The sequence below is a fragment of the Crocodylus porosus genome, unplaced genomic scaffold, assembly GCF_001723895.1.
Source record: "Crocodylus porosus isolate Cpor-Errol unplaced genomic scaffold, CroPor_comp1, whole genome shotgun sequence".
NCBI lineage: Eukaryota > Metazoa > Chordata > Crocodylia > Crocodylidae > Crocodylus > Crocodylus porosus.
In genome coordinates, this window is record NW_017728934.1 from 112,309 (window position 1) to 127,517 (window position 15,209).

At 50.9% G+C, this 15,209-nt stretch overlaps 1 protein-coding gene across 1 annotated transcript in view; it reads right to left on the reverse strand.

Annotated features, from left to right (window-relative positions):
* TULP1 (tubby like protein 1) overlaps positions 1 to 5,185 on the reverse strand; it is a 29,611-nt gene extending 24,426 nt beyond the window's left edge. Inside the window, exons 1-3 of the mRNA XM_019546209.1 lie at positions 3,771 to 5,185; positions 1,539 to 1,684; positions 711 to 759 (exon numbers count right to left, since the gene is read on the reverse strand). Of these exons, the coding sequence (XP_019401754.1) occupies positions 711 to 758 (48 nt within the window). The 5' untranslated portion in view covers position 759; positions 1,539 to 1,684; positions 3,771 to 5,185. The remainder of the gene's footprint in view (positions 1 to 710; positions 760 to 1,538; positions 1,685 to 3,770) is intronic.
* Positions 5,186 to 15,209: the final 10,024 nt, after the last annotated feature.

The following is a 15,209-nucleotide window of genomic DNA, read 5'->3' on the forward strand; positions in this document are numbered from 1 at the left end:
GGCTCCGGCTATGAACCTTTCTGATTGCGTGAGCAAACAGCACTGAGGAGGATAACGCCAAGGTCTGTCCGGAAGCCAGTCTGCCAGGCAGACCTGTGACTATCTTTCAGGACCTAAACCTGATAGGTGGAGCTACTACTCTAATGACCATCTACTCCTCTGATGATGTGGGTGTTTCCCTATATAACACCTGCTCAAATTAAGATGACGGCTTAGCAGCAAACAGATTCCACTTGTACAGCCCTTGCTCTTTTTTTTTTTGTTTTGCTTCCCAATATATCCAGCTACTTCTAAGGTTTTTTAACTGGGCCCTTCATTTGATCTTAAAATGGGACAATAAGTAGGTTTGGGACCTGCACGTGTCTCATCACAGCTGCAAGTCACCTGGGCAAGCGGCTGTGCTGGGTGTTGCAAAGTACAACATGGTGCATTACACAGGCCCGCGAGCATCAGAAGTGCTAGAACCGGGAACTCGCTGGGGCCTGACATGGTTTCTGGCAGGCTGGCTCTTCAACCCCAGAAATCACATTTGTTCCCTAGAGTCTCATGTCCAGACACAAATGTTATCTGAGAAAAAGCCAACTCTCAAGCTGGAAGGTCCCATAACTTGGGCTCAAGAGCCTGTATCTAGGAAGCCTGAATTCACCTCCTCAGTCACCCAGCTCCGACCCAGCATGGAAGGAAGGAGGCAAGGGGGGAGATTGTCTTACCTGCTTGCTAAGTTTCTGATTCGGGGGGCTCCCAGGTTCCTCGTTCATACTAGAAGGAAAACATAGCACAGGGAGATTAGCCCACCTTCATAGAGGACTGGCCATTTGGGGTGCCTTAGTTTTCAGACAGCTATAGGAAGGGGCACCTGACACAAGCCTGACTGTCAAAGGATGGGTGCAGCACCTGGATAACACAGACCCTTTTGAGATGCTTCCAAGTGAGCATCCAGGAGTCACTAGTCGTTTCTGAAAATGTTGGCCTTGGTCTAAATCTAGGAGGGAATCGACCAGGTTTTGACCTTTGGATTTACTTTATTCCCAGCTAGTCTAGGAAACCAGGATTGAAAGACTAACTGAAAGAATTAAATCGTTAATTAGTCTTCCAATCATGATGATTAGGAGAAGAGCCATGAACTGCATGCAGCTCCTTCTGCCTACCAAAAGGGCAGCCAACATAGACAGGCTGCTTTGGGGTGTATGTTGCTGGGTTCCCACTCTCACCTCCCTTCCTTGTGGGGAGCAGAGCTCCCCACTGCCTCCCTCTTCTGTCCACAAGTAGCAGCAAGCTGGGCACACGACTTCTTTGCCAGGGGACGGAGGAAAATCAGCTCCACATCCGCAGCACGCTCTGCTGGCTGGGTTAAAAGAGTGAGAGACAGCCCATGCACAGAGGACCCCAGTGCATCTCTAGCTGTCACTCACTGGTTCACATCCCCTGCCAGTCTCCGTTCCCAGCTGCCCCCTCCCCTGCCCTTCCCACCGACCCGGTTGCTACTTATGCTAATGGGTAGCTTGGGAGGATGTACAAGATAAGGACAAAAGTCGTACCTTAGCAAGCCCAGCAGTGCAACAAGGCAGTTACAGACTGGGGATCAGCTGCACCCACTGCTGCGGCTCCAGGTGGGGTGGGGGTGGGGGTTCTGGGTACAGCCTAGCCCCGAAAGTCCTTACGCTGCCCAGAGACAGAGAGCGGGCTGGGGGTGAGAAAGGGCAGAAGGAAAAACTCAGCAGTGCTACCCCTTCACATCCAAAACCTCGGGACCGAACCTGCCACTGTGCCCCGGAGCTGGGAGCCCCTTACCCCGGCAGGTGGCACCGCAGCCTGCAGGCAGCCCAGCCCTGCCCAGGATCCGTGGGGACAGGCATTGCCACGGATTTCGTTCTTCCCTGCCGGGGGCGTGCCAACGGGATCCTCGACAGCCGCATGTCCATCGGTCGGGGCCTAACAACCTCTGGATGAATGTGCTCATGTTGTAAAGCTGGAAGGGACCGTTAATTGTGCTGCGGCCTGACCTCCAGCGCAACACAAGCCAGAGGATTTAGCCCTGCACCAAGCCTGGAGTGGCCAGCACAGCCCGAACCCCGTCTGGGTTTTAAAGCGCTTAGATGCTGGAGGATCCACTGCCTCCCGAGTAAGAAATCACAAGAGTTAATTCCCCTCGGAGGCAAGCACAACGCACTTCATTGCTAGTCTGAATTTCTCTCCCTTCCACTTCCAGCACTGGGTACCGTTCTGCCTTTGCCCGCCAGGTGCCAAAGCCCTGAGCTATCCAAAATCCTCTCTTTGTGTACCTGCTTTGCCAGCACCAGTGAGAGGGTGCGCTCGCCTCTCACAAAATCCCTGATGATGGGTCTGAGAGACACAGCAGGCACAAGCCAACCCCTGCGGCACTTCACAGCTCATTGCAGAGCCCATCATTATCAGGCTACTGGCTTCCCCTGCCTCCAGGATTTTGGATCAAGTCTCCATTTGCAGGCTCGCAGCGTGCTGCTTGTTTTGGAATCCACTAGGAAGCCACCAGATGGCTGAAGAAAACCCCGAGGGTTTCTCTCCCGACTCCGATGCCTCTAGTTCTGGATTGCACTAGAACGGGCACTTGAAATGCTCCGCGTTGCGCTGCGGGTACGCAGAAGCCCCGAGAATACAAGGTGAACCAGAGCTTCCTCTTTACTGCACTGAAGCTCGGCCTGGAGCCTGTATCACGCACATCCAACGCATGCCAGTAATTTTTCAAGGTAGAAGCCTGTGTGAATAGGCCACTTGGGCCTTCAAAGGCTGAGTTACGTTCCCCGATACACCTGGACTCTCTGGGAGGCGAGAGGGATGCTAAAGGCACGTTGCGTCTCTGTACCCAGCTCTACCCGACCCTCCCCCAAACCAAAGGCCCATGCAACCGCTGGTCTTAGCTGTTTGTTCAGATCGTCCTGCTTATACCCAATCAAAAACTTTCCAACAGGCCATTTTTATGTTGGGGTTTTACCAACATCTAAACCCGTTACAGTTTTACCAACATCTAAACCCGTTATGGGAACGGGTCGGTTCCCAGCGGAAAAAGTCGAATCATCTCAGTTTCATCTGGGTCACATTCTGCTGTGACATTGTTATTTTAATTCCTGTGACTCAGGCGTGTTAAATTAATATGACTGTTGTTTCCATCACACGTATATTGTTACGTACTGCTCCGGGCTTGTACGATCAAACCAAAACCGCGTTGCTGGCCCTGAACCGAAACAGTGCAGAAGGTCTCTTCTGTGAAAATGTCATTGCTTTCTGTTCCTCTTCAGAGTTGGTTTTCCTTTTGCACTCTGGGATTACCAATCTGCAGCCTTGCTAACCCTGAGCTAAAGGGTTTCCTCCCAGTAGGCAGAAACGGGATGTGGCCCAAAAAGACTTCCCAAGGCAACCCTAAGACATGTTTACAGGCTATCTGGAGAAATCTCAGAAGGAAACGCCTGCCTAGGGAAATCATTTGGGAGCGATTCCTCTGCCTGCCAGAGCCCGTGGGCTGGAACGGGCAGGCAGAGACCGACTTCTGGGGCAGTCGGGTACCTTCCCATCAGGACTCGAGCCTTCCTATGGACAGCAACTTGTTGGAAAGAGACAGCGCTCTCTCAGCGCGTGGGGTAGGGATGCTCTGGGAAGAGAAGCCCTGTGGGGACGAGGACCTGCCTGAGACACGGGCAAAACGAGAATCCTCCTTACAAATCCGGACCGCGCTGAATCTGTGGGAACAGCTGGGGCTGCGTGTTCCCAGGGGGCAGAAGGGGAGAAGCGCTCACCCGGCCGTGGTCCACACCTCACGCAGGGTGTCCGACTGCAGGGGCATGGCAGGCTGCCGGCAGGGCTCAAGGGCTCAGCAGATGGGCAGACCTGGAGCACAAAGCCAGCTTCTTCCAGACGCAAAGCTGAAGCGCTCCCTCTTCCTCGGCCAGATTTCCTTCCTTTCTGGCACGGGCTGTTAAGAAGCTCCACGGACGCATACTGCGCATGTTTTAAAGGCAGGACATTGCCAGCTGGAGGGCCGATGGCATCAGCCCCATCTGACCAGGGATGCCCCACGCTGGCTTGCCCTCTAAGCCCAAGAGGCTCCCCGGCCAATCTCCCAACATTAGCTTTCTTCAGTGAAGTCAATTAGTCTTTTGCATTCATGTTCCACGTTACCCACCAGCCCTGCTGGGACAGGGACCTTGGTGCTTGAGAGGAGGAGGAGGAGGAGGAGTGCCTGAGAGCGACAGAGCCAGGGAGATGATTAACTTTTTATTTCTCTGGAAACTCGCTAATAGGATTTCAGAGGCTCACAGACTCTCAGCCAGGGCTGCAGAGGGACTCTATAGACTGCAGCGTCTGTCACCTTAATCCAGTAAAACAGAGGAAAAGCAAGCTTGATGGATCACACTGAATAATACTGTGTCTCCAAACAAGCAAGTGAAAAACGAGTGCACATGGTGCCTACAGGATGCGCACGCATGTGTCTCAGTGTGCAGGTAAGCCTGTGCATCGGTGTATGCACAGCATACAGGCACTTTCAATAGCACCTTCCTCTGCTGAGCCCAGGGTCATGCCCTACGTGGTCCATGCAGTGCTGGGAGCAGGAACGGGGGGATGGATGAGGAACCATTCACACAGTGTGGCCAGATGGAGCAGGGCTGCAACCGAGCAAGGACACAGAGCTGGAGCTGGCCCAGCGTCCCAGCTCACTGAGAAGAGCGGTTGCCCTCTCCCCTCTCCTCCATGTGCAGAGCAGCCATTGTCCCCTTTGGCAGACACCTGCTTTGTGGCCTGCAGACCAAGCCCCGTGCACTTGTGCAGGTCCTCAGTGCCGAGGCTTCACCTGCCAGCACACACCACCCCCATCGCGTCTGAGCGGGCCGACTGCCTGCACAGATAGGCTCAGAGGCGGCGCACGGGAGAGCTATTCTGGGAGCTCCAGCGGCTCCAAGACAAGAGATTACAAATCTACTTAGGAGAGACAAGGTTAACTGAGATGGGCTCCTCAGCCCGCACGACATGGTGTCCTGGGTTGCTGTAGAAGGAGCTACCAGGACTGCTGCTGCATCACCTCCTTTTTGAAGTCAGTGGTGCCTCTTTAGGAGTAGCCCAGCAGGGAACTATATACCTGTGGGTCTCATAGCCTCTGTCATGAGCTCTCTGAATCATAGAAAGTTAGGGGTGGAAGGGACTTCAGGAGGTCACATCTAGTCCAACCCCCTGCTCAAAGCAGGACCAGCCCCAACTAGATCATCCCAGCCAGGACTTTGTCTAGTCAGGTCTTTAAAAGCTCCAAGGATGGAGCTTCCACCACTTCTCTGGGTAACATGTTCCAGTATTTTACTGCCCTCCTAGTGAGAAAATTCTTCCTAATATCTAACCTAAACTTCCTTGCTGCAGCTTGAGACCATTGCTCCTTGTTCTGTCATCTGCAACAGTCCAGCTCCATCTGCTTTGCAACCCCACTTCAGGTAGCTGAAGACTGCTATTAAGTCCCCTCTCAGTCTCCTCTTCTCCAAACTAAATAAGTCCAGTTCCCCCAGTCTTTCTTTATTAGTCATGTGCCCCCCAGCCCCTGAACCATTGTTGTCGACCTCTGCTGAACTCTCCAATTTGTCCACATCCCTTCTGTAAAGGGGGTGCTGCACAACACTGCACACAGGACTCCAGATGTGGCCTCGGCAGCGCTGAATAGAGGGGAAGAATCACTTCCCTTGACCTACTGGTAACGCTCCTACCAATGCAGCCCAGTATGCTGTTGGCCTTCTTAGCAACAAGGACACACTGTTGCTCATGTTCAGCTTATTGTCCACTGTAACCCCCAGGTCCTTTTCTGCAGAGCTGCTCCCAGCCAGCCAGCCCCAGCCTGCACCAGTGCATGGGATTGTTCTGCCCTAAATGCAGGACTTTGCACTTGCCCTTGTTGAACCTCATGAGACTCCTTGTGGCCCAATCCTCCAATTTGTCTTGGTCACTCTTAATCTCAGCCCTGCCCTCCAGCATATCTACTACTCCCCACAGCTTGAGTGCTACGCAGGGTCAAACAGCACGGGCTGGAGTCCAGATTCTCTCTAGTTGATCTCCCTTTGGAGGTTCAACCCCAACAGCAGCCAGGCTCGCGTGACCCGGTAGCTTAAAATCCACATGCACAGGGCCTACAGCAATACAAAGTGACACCCTGAGCCAACCTGGAGCCCCCTGCAACCCGGAGAAGGTGGTGGCCAGGCAGCGGGAGTGTGAGGCCAGAGCACCCATGCAAATGAGCTGAATGAGTGCGTCCCCCACACAGCTCACATCAGCGGCCTCTTCCCTGTCCTGGACCCCCCAAAGGCAGAGGCCAGGACAGGTGTGGGTTACGTCCATCTGCATCCTCATGGGTGAAGACAGCTCAGAAAAAATCACAGACCTGCATTCACTGCAGGGGTCTCTCTGCTTAGAGAACGAACGAACTTGCTCTACCCTTTCTCTTGTAACATCTCTAAATGCGTGCCCTGAAGGACAAGCAGAAAGACTGCTAGCTTCAGGCTGGACTATCTAATCAATCTAGGCTCTGCCCCGCGCAACACTCAACAGCATCTTTTAACCCACTTCATTTGCATATCATGCAGGCAACCTCCACCGGGAGCCATCCTAGGGACCTTTTCTCCCTGCTGAGGTCTTGGTTTCAAATCTGCTTTGACCTAGCTGCAAAGGGCAGATCAGCTATATTTTTTTTAATTTTCTCACTGTCATTTGACTGCAACCATTTGCTCTCTAAGCCAGCTGGCACATGTCGTACAGCTGGAGAGGATACAGTTACACAGAAAAGGGATGTCAGGACACTGCAAGGGGGAATCGGGCAGCGTTTCCAAAGGAACAAGCAGTGTTCGGTTGGTATTAAGGGGAATTCAAGCCCTGATCCTGGAAAGCTGCTCCTGGTGCCTGTACAGAGCCTCAATGACGTTAATAATACTCCACCCGTGTACTTCCAACCGCATGGTCTGGAGCCACGGTGGTATTTATTGTGACCAGTGGAGAGTTTGCATAACATCCTGCTAATGCAAAACACATCCTGAGAACTGCGACACGAAGGGAGAGTGAACGCTGGAAGCTCCAAGTCCTTTAGCTCAACCTAGGGGCTCCAGGGAAATAAGATTTCACATCCGAGCCCTTAATCTCTTCTGCGTTGCTCCACCGTCACCAGCCCTGAAATATTTGCATTTGGAGGCTGTCTATTGTCTCTCAGTGCTGTATGGCTGACGTCAGGAGTTGGATGAGCCAGAGTTTTCTGTGGCGAAAGTGAACAAGAGCTTGTTTATACATGCTAGGAATCGGCTGCTGCTCCTCTTAGCATCAAAACCCTGCCCGTTACAGCTGTTGGCAGAGAACAGACACAGTCAAGGCTAGCTTGTCACGTGCCCATCCGTTGTGAAGTCGGGCTGGCTTCACTCATTTAGGGCATGATTACTACCACATCCTTGATGGATGCTCGCTCTCAAGCTTAACCCGGGCAGGTGCGTTCTTTTCCACCCTACCAACTTCCAGTTTCTTTTAACCAGGGTCCTGGAGTCTGTAGGGCAAGTTGGGGATTAGCCACTTTCTTTCCTTATCTACTGAGCCAGAAAGCCAAAGGTTGCAATGGACTGATGGACACGTTTTCTGGTCTCAGTCCTGCCTCAAAGGGGGCAGTAAGTCTGCCCAGGCCTGGAGCTGTAGGAGGAGGCTGAACTATGCCTCAGGTCTTTGCTCTTTTGCATTATGTAGCTCTGAACCACCTGGGTGCAGACAGAGACTTCAAGCAGAAGGTGTAGCACCCAGGAGGGCGACAGGCTGCTCCGGCAGTGACAGCATATCAATGAAACACAGACGTGACAGTGAAGTTAGTGAAACAAAGTGCTGAGACCACACAGAGCAAATGGCACCTCCCGCTCTGCTGCAGCAGAGCCGTCCAAGGATGCACATTTGAAGAAAGGCCGGCAACCCCATCTCTGATCCATTCCCAGCAGAGCTGAGCACTCCTGCACCTTAGGGAAACACGACTCAGGTGCGTCTTCAGCACATCCTGCCGGGCCTCATCTCCTCACCAGCTACAGCCTGTGCCACTAGGTGGCATTTGAATATCATTTATCCATTTGGATCACAGGCGGAAAACCCCGTTAGTAGCAAACAAGAAAGGCAGCCTGGGGATGAAGTGTCAGAACGAGGGAGGCCTGGTGCATAAACCCCTTCCCTCTCTCTGAAACATCCTTTGCAAAAAGCAATTCCTCTCCTGGCCCTTTGACCACACTGAGGTATTATTCTTACCAAGCAAGGCCCTCAAAACTGCACCCAGACATTTTGGGAGCTGCAGGTGAGCACTTTCAAACAGAGCTGGACCTAACTTTTTTGGCGAATGGTTTATTCAGTGACAAATGCAGATTCAGGTCACGCCAAGCTGCTCCGCCAGTGCTGCCCCAGCAAACGTAGAGTTTCAGCCCGTAAGAGATGACAAAACGAAAAAGATTCTTTTCAGAGGGCAAAAAAAGGGAGAAGTTTCAATTGCAGTGCTCTCAAAATGAAACGTTGCACACTGCCCTTGTGAAACAATGCTGCAGAATTTGCCCGAGTTGCATTTTTTTCCCCTTAAGGGAAAATACCTGAAGAAGAAAGAAACTGCGTTAGCTCAAATGAAATGTTTCCTTTGACCCCAAACAAGGTGGGTTTTGTTCTTTCATTTCACCCAGATAATGGAAACACTGGGGGGTCGGGTCACCCAAATGAAGGCTTTTCTTTTGTTTTTTTAGTTCAATCCGTGAATCAAACCTAGAAGCCCTCCTACAAACCCATTCCCCAGTTTTTTGCATGGCTCCATGTTCAAGCCTTCTTTCATACGAACCCCATTCACTGCAACAGCCTCGTACTCCCCGTCAGACTCTTTCCTCTGCACTTCCCTCCACAGGAGTCTTCCTGCCTTTCGTCTGTCTGCTCTGCAGTTCTCTGCTCCTGCGAGGCAAGCTCTGGGGCTGCTCTGCCCTATCCACCAAACCCATTCAGCTGAAGCATTTGATGGGATTTTAAGAGAAAAAGCCCCAATCAGATTGCTTTTCTTCTTCCATAGGTGTCTGCCAATATAGATGAGCATTGCAGGAAAGATAAACCAAGTGATGCCGTTTTCTAAGTTATCCCAGAGGCAACTTCTACGCACGGCGCTAGGTGTTGTGCCCTGCTGGTATTACCGCATTGTGGTTGTGAGGACAGAGCAAAGACCTGACGAACCTGGAATACAGTTCTTGGCACAAGAATAAGGGGGACATCTCCTCAGACCTCACCTGCAGTCACAGGCACCTACAATCCTTCTCTGGTCTTCAACGTTCATTTGAAACTCCAATTTTCATCTGAGGGGTTCCTGTGTTAGATCACAGGTTCCACCCCAAGGACAGCTGCACTTTGACCGCATGTAAAATACACACATCTTTCACCCTACTTCAGTCCTTTCCTGTTGTATTGGTTCACCCCAGTAGAAGTTACTCATAAAACAGCCAACAGATCTTAGATTTCATAGACATCAGGGCTGGAAGGGACCTCGGGAGATCATCGAGTCCAGCCCCCCGCCCAAAGGGCAGGAAGTCAGCTGGGGTCATAGGATCCCAGCAAGATAAGCATCCAATTTGCTCTTGAAGGTGTTCAGAGTAGGTGCTTTATATGAGAAACCGCCCCCAACAAGACTGCTTATTTCATCTTCTCCAATCCAGCCAATTTGATGTTGACGAGCAAATGCTGGGAGGCTGTCAGTCGTACAACTTTTTTAGGAGGCTGTCAGATCTAAACTAACCTGGGATGAGCTCAGTTGCCGTCAATACTTTGGTGGAAGTTACCATGCAGATAGTGCTAGTAGTGCCCTCTCCTTCCAGTCTGTACTGAAGCAATATGCTTGGGGGAGGTCACATCTTTTGGACAAGCTATAAAACTTATCCAAAGTTATAACAGTTATCCACGGACCCCCGACACACCTGTAATCATTCAAGATCATGCAGGATCCATGACACACCTGTAATCATTCAAGATCATGCAGGATCCATGACACACCTGTAATCATCCAAGATCCTGCAGTATTTTCCATGCAAAACAGTATGTGCAGGGTCTCTTTGAATGCCATTTCTGCATTTATGTGATGGCCCCTTTGAATTTTCCTCTACAGCTTAACTTAGCACACTTCCTCTCCTGCACAGTTGCATGGTTTTGCCACACGTGGTCGAATAGCTGTGGTGCTGTTCTGGGCTCTGCTTCAAAGACAGATGGCACTTCAGCCATCCGGCCCCTTTAATGGAAAGCAGCTGTCTCTTGACAGGCCCAAGAAGCCACTGCAGCCATGGGAGCTATGAAGGGAGCACCCCCATTGCAGTTCTCTAGAGACACGTTGTCGTTATCTGCAGGGAGTTTTACTGGGACAGCGGCACTCGCACTTTCTACTCTTGCAAAAGGGAGTCTAATTGGCAACCGTCATTTAAGCCAAGACGCTACCATTGCAAAGGTAGCATCTCTCCGTACGGCATCCCCAAGGGTACTGATCGAGGAATAATCAGTAGTACTTCCCAAAGCATTGAGCCACTTGAGTACAGACTAAGCAACCGAGCTTGTGACAACTGATAGGACTGCAGTCTGCAATGTTACAGCTCACAAAAGCTTACAAAACCGGGTACCAGATCCTAGGTGCTTGAGTATGGAGAAAACACCACCTTCACGGGCCTAGGTGCTAAGGTGGCACCCAGGAGCTCTGGACAGACCGAGACATACTCCTCTGAACAGCACCCAGCCTCGATTCTTGTGACGGAGGGAAAGACAGGAGAAAGAAATATTTTATCTTGCTTTTAAAGCAGCAGCCAGGGTCATATATTGCAAGCATGAGTACAGTTTGCATTAGTGCAAGCTGTAGTAATGCTACAATGAAGGCAAGTATCCCAGGGCCTGTGCCGATCACTGAGGGATGGGCAGAAATGGCTGCCCTCAGACGCTCTCTGCTTATTGCATCCAGTCCTCCGCAAGACAGGGCTCCGTCCTCCCCTGGCTCACAGGAGAATCCTTTGTTTCAAGATCACCTTCTAGCCCCATTCAGTTGTCATCCACGGGCTCGTTCCTTAGCAACCCCTCCACCTCCATAGTGACATTCAAGACAGCCACAATTCACCTGCAGAGGCATGGACGGCATAAACCCCCACTGCACAGCAAGGGGCTGCTTTAGAGATTTCCTCCTGACGGGCAGATGTCTGGTTTTTCAGGTGTGGCCCATCTTCCTCCTTCGCTCACCTGAGAGCACCTTTGTAGTGGAAAGACGTGCCTGCGGATCATGGGCCAGGCAGCAGTGATCCTGGGCTCCTCTACTAGTCCTGTACCAAGCAGACTATCCATACAAGCAGGAGGAACTGTGATTTTACAGGACAGAGGTAATACGCACCACCTCAGCCTCGCTGAAGAGACAGCAACAATGCTATGTGCACCAACGTATGAAGATGCAGGACCACTTCATAGATTGTAAGGCCGGAAGGGACCTCAAAAGATCATCGGGTCCAGGCAGGAAAGGCAACTGGGGTCCGGTGAGCCAGGTGACACACAATCAAACACAAACCTCGAGGGTAGAGGGCATGCTTCTAAGGGCCAGGCTAACCCCCTGCACGGTGCTTTTGCTCGTGTTGTTCATGCAATGTATAACTCTTTGGATCCCAGACTGCTCACGAGAGACCCAAGGATCAGCAGCCACTCAGTCGTTGCCAATGATGGTGCAGCAGGGCAAGCAGGAGAAGCAGACGCCGAGGCTGAAGCGAGGGTGACAAAAAGCCGAGCAGCCTCGCCCGGCGTGGGAGAGCTGCAGATGAGCTGGAGAGACTGGGATCTGGCACAGGAGCTGTGGACTGTGGGGAGGACACTGGCTGCAACAAAGAGATGAAAAGCTGCCAAAAGCTGTTTCAAGTCCTGACACACGCAATAGCCTAACAGCTCTCCTGAGCTGGACGGGACCTTTGAAGGCAACCGCAACAGGCACGGCAGAGAGCCCTGCCAGGGATGAGGAAAGCCTTGAAGACAGTGTTCCCACAAACCATGGTCCCTCCCTGCCATGAGACATGCAACAGCAGCCAGGCAGATGGGCTCATCGGCAGCCTTGTGTCCCCTCCCGCCCCCCGGGTCAGGACACAAGGCAGAGCTCCTTTGCGGAGTACCTTTCATCACGGCTGAGATTCGACGAGCCTCCGTGTCTCTGCACAATAGGCCAGCATACGTCATCACCAAAAACATTTCCTGTATCCAGCCAGGGCTGGAGAACTACAGGACTAGTTAGCAGCGTTTGCCTGGCGTTTTATTTTGATAGCTAATTAAGAAAAGCCATGCTTGCTCCAAATCCTGTAATTTTGCCCTTACAAAATGAAGACTTAGGGAGGGGACTGGGGGGGGAAATGTGCTGGGCTTTGTGTTAGCTTACATCCATATCATGGTGTAAACAGAGGAACAGATATGCTTTTGACCAGGCTCCCAGGATCCGAATCAAGAGTATCTGCACCCTGGTGATCACATGGCAGACAAATGCTTCCACTGCTGCAGAGATCCAGATGTACTTACTGTTTCACTCAAAGCTACTTCAGTTTTCAAAACAAGAAAGCTGGACCATCGCTTATGGCTGGGTGTTTGCATTTTTCCCCCCACAAATACACAGCCTCTGGCAGCATGGAGGCCCCAGGTGACAATTTGCCTGCTGGGAAAGTCTGGAGCAGGTGAAAAAACAGATGGGTTTGGAAAATAACCGTCACCGCAGGGAGCGTTTGACTGGAAAGAGAAGGAATGTTAAATGAATCGGCGGTGTTTGTTCTCTCCTTTGAAGACAATGGTGTCGGGACTCGTGCGGCATTTACAGGTGGGCTAGGAAAAATTCATCCCATCCTGTTCCCTGCTGCCTTTAATGTCGGCAGTTGGGAAACTGGGATGAAATCGGCCTGTAACAGGATTATTTGGTAGCACTTCACAAGTCCCCCTGTGCTGGTGGGGCGGCTACACCCACCATAGATGCAATCTGAAAACAGCGTTTGCTTTCTCCACCAAGGGCATCTCCAGAAGAAAACCCCTCTCAAAGCGTTGCTTCTCCCATCTAGTACTCACCGTTTCAGCTACACTCAAACCTGAGGACTGACCAGGAAGGTGGCCTCTGTAACGGCGGGGGTTAGGATTCATAACTTCAACTCCTGCCCTTGACCGTTTCCAGTGGCGTTCGGGAAGCAACAAGGCAGCATATGAGGGCACCAAGGCAGTCCCACCTGGTGAGGAGGCCAAGTTGGAAGCACCATTTCCTGGATACTGCACATGCATGTGTCACGGCCATCTGGTAACGAGCCTGCTGCTAGATGCCAGGGCATCACAAGCAAGAGGGGAGCCTGGTGAAGAACAACTCTGATTAGCTTCTTCTCTAGCATAATACATTTGACCAGCTGCATATTCAGGAGGGGAGGGATGGCTTCAGTGGGGTGCACTGAGAAGCAACCCCAAGCTGCAGAACTTCTGAAGCACCTCTGCTTTCAAGGCATTTTCTGCTGGCCTGGAGTGGGTTACAATCCAGGTCTTCTCTCGCTTAGCCTCGTCCGTGTCTCTCAGATGGTTGCCCACGGTAGCCGTAGCTGAAGTTAGGCAAGATCACTCTGTAGCCCTCTGTGCCGAGCGTGGCAGTGGGCCAGCTTTGAGGAAGTGTCCTGTTTCTTGTCCCTCAGTAAACCACATGAAGGTAACAAGCAGACCAGCGCAGGGATAGCAGGCCATGGAAAAGGCGCAGTTTCCTATTCTAGGATATACAGCAAAATGCACATGAGGCTGAGAGAAAGGGATGGTAAATCGGAGTACCTCAAGGACCCCCACCTACCAGGTGCAACCTAACCCTTGGGGCTGTGCAAAGCAAGTTTTATTCCAGTTTTTAGCACCTGCACAAGTCACCACTGGTCTCATCCAAGATTTAGGGGTGAATGGGCCTTCTACACATCTGGAGGGAGCTGCTGGGCACACAGCTACCCTTGCCGCATCTGCTCTGGATAGAGACATTTCAGTCTACACCAGACACTTACCTGTAGCTGACACCAGCTGCATCCGGACTCAGCTTAGCTGCAAGTGTGGACAAGGGTTAATGTTTAGCAACATTTCAGGCTGATTTCTGAAATGATGCTGAACCCGGTTTGTCCCTCCCTCCCCGAAGCCAACAGCTGTCTGCAAGAAACTGTTTTCCCAGTACACCCAAAGCTCACGACTCACAGCCTGGCCTTTGGCATGAGCATTAAGAAGCTTGTGCACAACTCTCATCCTCCTCTCAAACCCATGCTCATTGAAAAGAGTTGGTGTTTTTGAACCTATTAAACGCCCTTGCTCAGTGCCAAAGAAGGCTTTCCAAGTAAAGCTACATATGCTTATCCCTGAAATCAAACCTCACTAGTTAACAAATGCAGGCAAACTAAGATGATCAAAATGAAAATATGGTGATACAAAGTAAAATGAGTCCGAGTGACACATACAAGATTTACAACGGTCAGCTCAAAAGCTACCTTGAACCTATTCCTGTGCAGAGCTCTTGCAGTTTAAGGCCATGACTGTGACAGACAAAACATTATTCCCTGTTTAGATATCCCTTCAAGGCTTAAGTGAAATGAGGACAGATTTAAACCTTTTGTGGTTTATACAGCTTGAGGTTAAGGTCTTCACATTATATAAGTGTGCTACTTTGTGGCTTCAGGCAGTTTACTTAGTTGGGATGGATCTTCTAACATATCATTAGGGAGCATTGTTAGTTCAGGATAAAAACTGAATCCACTTTCAATTCTGTACAAGTGTGTTTTAAAGTCTAAATACATTTAGCCATTTCAATCCATTACCAGAAAGTGTGTGTTTTTTGAAAACTGCCCTGTATTTTGGTCTGATCGCGCCAAAATACAACAAAATATTCCCAAGTCTCCATAATACTCTGTGGTAAAAGATAAATGTTCTGCCCACAGGAACACTCTTCCTAATAAAAGTGAATGACATTTTTGCAAGATAAGCAACAGTAGCATCAACCCTGTGCTTTTCTGCACCAAACAATTTCTTAATGAATGCACCAGTCACCAGCCTTAAATGTATTTTCAGGTTGTTCCACCATCAGCCGCACATGTTTGAAATGCCACCTCGTCAGGTCAAAAGAAAGAAGCAGAGCAAGCATACTACTATACTAGAAACTATGAAACTATGCCAGTTTGGTTTTTGCAGGATTAAGGTAG